Raw genomic sequence first — 7,936 nt, 5'->3', positions numbered from 1 at the left:
TTTTTATTCTTTTTTTATTGAATCCATAAGGTTCACTCGGCCTCCAGGGGTATCCTTTAGTGCTGCTCGGCCCTCATATCCTCTTTCACTTGCAATTATAGGTTCATGCTCTTCCTTTTTTTTTTTTTCTCCCTTTAGAGATTGCAGGTTTAGCTCCCTAAAGGCTAACACATACAGGAGTTTACAGAAAAGTCACCTGATCAAGATAAAACTGGGTTAATGAGGATATGGTGCAAGGCGGAAATGTTGCTGCAACATCCCGATGCGTGAGCATTCACTGTGCAAGCTACCTTTCAGCAGGGGCAGCTTTTTCTCCCCCTCTAAGTTCCTGCAATGGGCTTGTTCGCAGTGATGGCTCAGCTTTCTATTCAGAAACTGCACCACACTTCTAGGTGCACTGCAGATTCCCAGTCAGTCTTATTACGTTGGGATGTTACACACCGCCTGATCACAATAGTTATCTTTCCTCCACATCTCCACAGAGGATGCATTTGCAGTTGGAAATGAAAATCACATGAAGCATTTTTCTTTTTTGTAGTATGCTGTTATTTTTATTCTTTTTCTATTTATTATTTTATTTTTCTCCAGTCTAGCTGGTTGATACTTTGCTGGTCAGGATGACAAAAGGTGCTGTCATGGCTCACAAAGCCGGACCAGTTGTTTCTCTTTTACTTGCTAAAATAACATTTCTTTGCATGATGGAAAATAAATCAGTTTTTCCCTTTCTTTTTATCTAATGTCTTCTTCTTTTTTTTTTTTTTTTTTTACACACTGGTGACCTATGTCCACATATCCAGATGGTATTATGCTTATATTCTTCTGTTTTTTCCCATCTCCCAGGGCAATGCCAGCTTAGACATTCAGAATGTTAACCAGCAGACGGCATTACACCTTGCAGTGGAGCGCCAGCACACTCAGATAGTTCGGGTTGGTATTTTATATTTCATTTCTTCTTCTTCTTCTCTTTCTCTCACTTCTTCTAATCTTTTAATGCCCCTCTTGTGCCACTAAGTGAACATGCTCTCTTCAGTTATCTGCTAGTTCCCTCTCCTATACACAAAAGGCAATAGATTGCAGCCCTCTGTTTAATTTACACGGTTGGATGTCCTGCCTCAAAGAGGAGGGGAATGCTCTTCGAGGAAATGTGTAGCGTTGGATTAAGACTGCCACGTTGCCATCTTGTGGACTACAAACAAAAGTACACTCCATAATTAGAGGGTTGAAGCCCACTATACACGGCAGCACTATAAATCAGTGATGTGGCATTTGCACCGTAGCATAAAATAAAAGTTATTTTGTGTTTGTCACCTTATTCCGGTTGTCTGTTGGGGTCATTCTTTGTTCATGTCTCCTCTGTTTCCAGCTGCTGGTGCGGGCAGAGGCTAAGCTTGACGTGCAGGACAAGGATGGGGACACGCCGCTTCACGAGGCGCTGCGTCACCACACACTGTCCCAGTTGCGGCAACTCCAGGACATGCAGGATGTCAGCAAAGTGGAGCCCTGGGAACCCTCCAAGAACACAGTACGTTCAGTTCCATTCTGAACTTTCCCTTTTCCAACACTTCAAATGTGTCGGTGTCATAAAATTTCACCAATTAAGAAGTTTTCAGAAACACGTTTTTAAACGTACTTGATAGGTAGGGAACACATTGAAGTACGTTGTGAAAGTATTCATGTCCTTTGAACCTTTTAATATTTTATCACGTTACATTGAGGGATTTCAAAATATTTTGTTGGAAATTGATTGGAAAGTAGATACAAAAAAAAAAAAAAAAAAACCGTGAGGCTGGGCTGAAAATTTACCTTCCGATTGGAGAGTGACCTCGAGCCACATGTAATGGTTTAGATGGAAAAAAAAACATATATTCATGACACACAGTTCATATCTGACTCCAATTGAGAATCTGTTGCAAGTGTTTATAATTGCTCTTCAGACGCCACACACCCAATCTTCCCAACCTTGAGCTGTTTTGTCTCTATGTGCAGATCTGGTAGAGGAATGTCCTAAAAGACACGCAGCTGCTGGATCTGCAGAGAATGGTGGTTTTACCAAGTCTTATTTTTTGTTAGTGTATCACCTAAACTAGAATAATTAATATTTGTGTTTTTAAAGAGACAAAATGTGAAAAAAAAATGTAAGGATTATAAATGCACTAAACATAAGACTATAGATCTGTATCGTAAAATTGGTGTAAAAGATTTCATTTTTTAAATATTTGTAAAAACAATTGCTAAATTTTAAGTTGAAGCCACCTACATACTTCCGCTCTGGGTTAGCTGCAGAAATAAATAAATGCAGCTTTTTATTACCTAAAACGCTGATGCAGAGTGCTCTAAATAAATGTTCTAAAACTAATATAGCACGTGAACATCTCCAGCCGAGCTGCATCTATAAAATTCATACTTGTACCTTTAATATCCTGCTACCTGCCTTTTCCCATTTGGCGGCTCACTGAAGCAGCATGTCATTGTTTTTGGCATTTATCATCTGCTAGATTGTTTAGCATTGTCTTGTCACAGTTTTCCTCAGTTCACAAGCTTGGAATAAAATCAGTTTGTGGTTCGCCGTGAAGGATGACGACAGATCCCTGTTTAGTCAGGAAGCTCACAGTCTCCATCACCCGCATCAATGGACAGCTGAGTCTGCACCAGCCCATCATTCAGGTGGAAGCGCCGAGCAGTCAGTTGCCTCGCTGCTTCGCCTCCACCTGAATCCTTTGAAGGGGCCAAAAGGGGGCATGTCAAACCCAAGCCCTTTCCATGTTAACGGCACATCATTAATCGCTGCTGGGGAGACTTTAAAGCCTCGAGTCAGCGACAGATTTTTCCTTACCTGTCACCTTCTGTCTCCCACCCACTCGCTTTTCCACCTCCTCCGCGAGCCCCGTGTTCTGCCCTCGCCGGTTCTCCCTCAGGGGAGCGAAACGGATAGACAGCAGGCCTAATTTGAGAAATATGTAGTTGGGTCACACTCGCGTACCCCTTCCCTCCCTTCAAGAGGGGAATTGAATTAGCTGGCCCGATGGCTCCATCAGCAGAGATGTAAAAGTTACTGGTTGAGGAGATTCAGAGATGGAAGGTTGAAATTGGTTGTGATTGGGGGAGCTTTGCAGTTGAGCTGAATGAGTGAGGTGATGAGTTTTGCAGGGAAGAGAGATGAGACAGGTTGACATGGTTATACTGTCGTGACATCTCTTTCTGATTAGCTTAATTGTATTGAACTGAACATGGAGTTTAGCAACATGAAAATCTATATTATATGCATAGATTTGTAAAAAAAATATATAGTTACACTCCTTTGTTTTTGTTTTCTACATTATTTAATGCTTTAATCTCACATCTTGAAGAAGACACAGCATGATTCTGCCACCACCGTATTTCACCATGCATGTAGGCCCAAAAGATGTTTTATTTGAAGAGTTGTATTTTTTATTTTTTTTATTTTTTATTTTTTTCATGTTTCTTTTTCTGTCACATAAAATTCTAATAAAACGTACTAAATTTTGTGGCTGTTTAAAAATAAAATATGAAGAGGTCAAAGTGGCATGAGGCGCGGTACTCGTTTTGCCTCCTTACTTACTCAATGCTTCAAATGGCAGCATTCAGGTTAGTATCAGGATGCTCCTGAAAGCTGTTTGTGTCTCAGGTTCCATCTTTTCTTCTCTGTTTCTGTCATCCTCTGCAGTTAATCATGGGCTTGGGCACCCAGGGAGCAGAGAAGAAGAGCGCAGCATCCATCGCCTGTTTCCTAGCAGCAAACGGTGCAGACCTGACCATTCGCAACAAAAAGGGCCAGTCCCCTCTGGACCTCTGTCCGGACCCCAGTCTCTGTAAGGCCTTGGCCAAATGTCACAAAGAGAAGAGTAGGTAAACATCCCAGGAGTTGGTTGACATATTGGGAAACGCATTTAACGGCTTTCTTGCTGAGAACTCAGCGAGAAGATCAATATCAGTCTGGTCTGTATGGTAAATGTGACGTTATGCCCTGGAGAGTGTGTGGGCAGAACTTAATGTAAAGACAATGGAGAATATCTCAAAGTATCAACAGAGTTTTTATGCTTATTGAGTATGCAAACTTCATAAGAAGAAGCAAAAAAAAAAAAAGATTGATTAAATAAGGCATTGCTAATTAGCAGTTCCTCATCCACCCTTGTTTCTAATATCTTCCCATTAACACTGTTCTTATTGTTCCAGCGGTCAGGTGGACACCCGCAGCCCGTCTCTGAACAGCAACATCGAGTCTCTGGAGGAGTGCATGGTTTGCTCGGACATGAAGAGAGACACTCTGTTTGGGCCCTGCGGACACATCGCAACTTGCTCGCTCTGCTCGCCGCGTGTCAAGAAGTGTCTCATCTGTAAGGAGCAGGTTCAGTCCAGAACAAAGGTAATATTAAACACCTCAGAGGTTCTGGAGGTGCTGCTACAGAACAGAGTGATGAAACCCAGCTTGATATGTGAGAATCGATGAGTTTTAAAAGGAAGTGTTCCACAGAAGTTGGCTGAAAAAAAATTTATTCAGGGCTTCAATTTGCAGGGAGAAAACGCACATTGCTTTAAAATTATTTTAATAATAAAAAATTTGTAGAGTCCCACAGGAATCTATTTTGGGACCAATTTTATTTTATGCACATATTTGTCAGCTACAAGTAACGCGGATTTTGAAAATATCTCCGAATTATTCAATCAAATATGTTATCTAAACAATAATCAGTATATATATTTTATATCATATTTACATAAAAAAATAAAAAATGTAAATCCAGCTCTATCCTTTGCACCTGCAATCATTTACAAGTTTCATTCATTAGTGTGTAGACTTACAATATTATAAGCTGATTTAATCATATTCTTTGTTTTCATAGGAAAGTATATTGGCATATTTATTAGGCCTTGTAGTGTAATTTGGCTGCAGTTCTTCATAATTCATAACTATAGATTGATTTGTCTACTTTTTGTATAATGTGATGTTTCATAACCTCATACTTATAGTCTGTGTGCAAAATAAGTTCTGTAAAAAGCAGTGGAACATTTTCATTGAAATTCAAAACATTTTAAGCACTTGGAAAATGTCCTTTGAGTGAAACTGAAGTACTTTTTGGTATTTAGTTGTGGATGAGTGTCTCTTTATGCTTCACTGCTTTATAATATTTTTGTTTAATTAACAGTTAACTGGAGTAAGTATGTTTGTATTTTTTCTTTCCTTTATTTTTAATCATACGATAAAAGTGTCTCTCGACACATTTTGCCAAGAGACAAAACAGCCACCTTCTAAAGCAGCCATATCTTTAGAAAAATTGATGACTAAGACTAAACGAACCTTTGTGTGTTATGCGTCCCTCTGCAGATTGAGGAGTGCGTCGTTTGCTCTGACAAAAAGGCCGCTGTGTTGTTCCAGCCCTGTGGTCACATGTGCGCTTGTGAGAGTAAGTCAACACACACACACACACACACACACACACACACATTACATCTCAGTAGCCTTGATCTTGACACCGGCCGCCCATATTTGCGCCAACCTTCGGATGTGAACACGCACGTGCCTGTTCTCCGCAGACTGTGCCAGCCTCATGAAGAAGTGCGTACAGTGCCGGGCTGTGGTGGAACGCCGCACCCCCTTCGTTCTCTGCTGCGGAGGGAAAGGTATGGAGGATGATGCCGCTGATCATGATGATGATGATGATGATGATGATGATGACCTTAGTGAGTGAATCTTCCAAGTGTTCCCTTTTAATCCATCCATTTTTACATTTCACTCCTTTCTTATTTCTTCATTCTTTTCTAAATCATTTTGTTTAGTCGTTTTGAATTTATTATTGTTTCTGCCATTTAGTTGACATTACTATCATGTTTTTTTTTTCATTCTAGTTTAGACACTGATAACGAAACTGAGATCAATTAGACGTATTTACAAACTAGCAGCAGTATTAAATCTGCATGTTTTCATCACTGCAATCATTCTAAATGCTTATTTCTATGTATTAACTTAAGTGACCTAGATGGAAGAATGTTCTCTAAAGCTTTGCTGCCTTGACTAAAATCTACCCGATTGATCCCTGAAACACGAAATTTTATTTTCAAAAGTATACATACATTCATCCTTGACATGAGTGTCATTAATTTTGAGCTTTATTTGAACTTTCGTGGGTTGAATAATGTTAATATTACAATTTCAAATACTTTTAAAGTACACACACAAAAAAAAAGACTTGAATAAATTCTAATTGGTTGTGAATTTTTTCTAATCTACAAAAAGTCAAAATGAGAAATACAGGCTCAAAGATGTATTCAAAAGTCCCAACTAATGTTAGCTTTAGTGTCAAGTGGATGAAGACTCCTCTGCTTTTTATGATCATTGTCAAGCTTCAGGAATATTTCTGCAGGAGTATTTCACTGCCATTATTAGTGGCAGTATTTAAATTAGTTGGGTTCTTAACTCAGATCTGGTTTAAAGTTTCAATATCGATGAGATCGGGGTCATTCCCAGAACTCCCTTAGCTTGCTTTATCCATTTAAAATCAGTTTTAAAGTTTTTAAAGTGCATCTGCTACTTTTACATGCATCCCTACTATAACACACCTAAATCAAATGACTGAATTACCTCCTCACAATGTCATGAAGTTAACGGAAAACTCTCCTAATCTAAAATACACTCGACCAGTTCACCAAGAATATTAAAAATTCAACCATGTGCAGCAAGAAGCTCTTTTATGGCTGTAAAACATGTGGTGGAGGAATAACTTGCTTGGGGGCATTTAGCAAAAATATGAATAGAGTGGTTTTTATCATTTTGGGACTGTGTAGTTTATTGAAAGTCCACCATAAATTCAAATTTATGCACCCTGTTATTTTTTTTTTCTTTTTTAAATGCTGTTGGATTTTTATTAAAATAGTTCCATCCAGAAGAAAAAAAGGTTCACAATGTACCATTAAGAGTCCAAAATCATTTATTCCCTCAATGAACTGCATGTGAACTTCTAAAGCTTAATTTTAAAATTAAATAACACTTAATTTAACAGAGAAGCAATCAATAGCTGTTAATAGTTTTAATTACTTAAAAGTATAACCAATGACATTGATGTAAAATGCAGTGACCTAAAAAAAAAAAAAAATTAGTAAATAAAAACTCCTTTTGGCAAATTTTCTGAATTAGATAAGGATAAATGATGTGAAATTAGTCCTAAAGTTTCTTTATTTTACATTTAATCATCTTATCTTTGTTTGATCCTAAGTTGTTATAGAAACCATCTATGACTTAATTTAATTTTCGGCAATTTATTTTGGTGCTTCTCGCTATTGGGTGTTTTTCATGTTTTATGTTGAGATAAAAGGGAAACTATTTCCACATTCACCCTATTTGCATCTCACTCTCTGCAGCTGGTCGTAAAGGCAGCCTTGATCAGCTACACAAACCAATACGCACATACACTCATGCAAGGGGCAGCATCCAGTGCTTCAATCCTAAACAAACTGCGCCATGAATTACTGCCTGTTGCTTTAAAGCAAATCCCCTTCCTAAAATTCACACCTACCTCCCTTTTAACTTATTCAGACTGTTTGTTTTTTTGGATTTTTATTTTTATTTTAACATCCAAGTCAGTTATAAGCATTGGCTGATTGCAAAAAAAAAAAAAAAAGTATATAAATATGCTGCTATGATCTACATTTTCCATTTCTCTCTGTGGTAGCTGCTTCCAACTTTCTGGTTTCCTCTTCAAAGCCTGTCTCCTTTAGAGGCTGTAGTTAACAGTAGCCAGTTGACAGTTGAGCTGGTGAGGGCAGCTCCTGCTATAACAAATGTTGACTGGTTATTTCCAGCAGGGAGCTCTAACACTATGGCAGGGGGATCCCAGGATCTTCTCCAGCCCAACAATCTGGCATTAAGTTGGTGTAAGTATACCTCCCTGAGGCCCCCCCCCCCCCCCCCCCCCCCCATCCC

At 38.8% G+C, this 7,936-nt stretch overlaps 1 protein-coding gene across 1 annotated transcript in view; it reads left to right on the top strand.

The window, feature by feature from the left end:
- Positions 1–351: 351 nt before the first annotated feature.
- LOC106948581 (E3 ubiquitin-protein ligase mib1-like) overlaps positions 352–7,936 on the top strand; it is a 12,394-nt gene continuing 4,809 nt past the window's right edge. Inside the window, exons 1-8 of the mRNA XM_015034335.1 lie at positions 352–392; positions 798–927; positions 1,364–1,522; positions 3,686–3,867; positions 4,195–4,384; positions 5,345–5,423; positions 5,554–5,700; positions 7,819–7,887. Coding sequence (XP_014889821.1) covers positions 352–392; positions 798–927; positions 1,364–1,522; positions 3,686–3,867; positions 4,195–4,384; positions 5,345–5,423; positions 5,554–5,700; positions 7,819–7,887 — 997 coding nt within the window. The remainder of the gene's footprint in view (positions 393–797; positions 928–1,363; positions 1,523–3,685; positions 3,868–4,194; positions 4,385–5,344; positions 5,424–5,553; positions 5,701–7,818; positions 7,888–7,936) is intronic.

Source organism: Poecilia latipinna, unplaced genomic scaffold (assembly GCF_001443285.1).
Source record: "Poecilia latipinna isolate Pla-1442-1.1 unplaced genomic scaffold, P_latipinna-1.0 Scaffold18, whole genome shotgun sequence".
Lineage (NCBI taxonomy): Eukaryota > Metazoa > Chordata > Actinopteri > Cyprinodontiformes > Poeciliidae > Poecilia > Poecilia latipinna.
The sequence above is the reverse complement of the archived record's forward strand: the minus strand, read 5'-3'. Positions and strand labels throughout refer to the sequence as shown.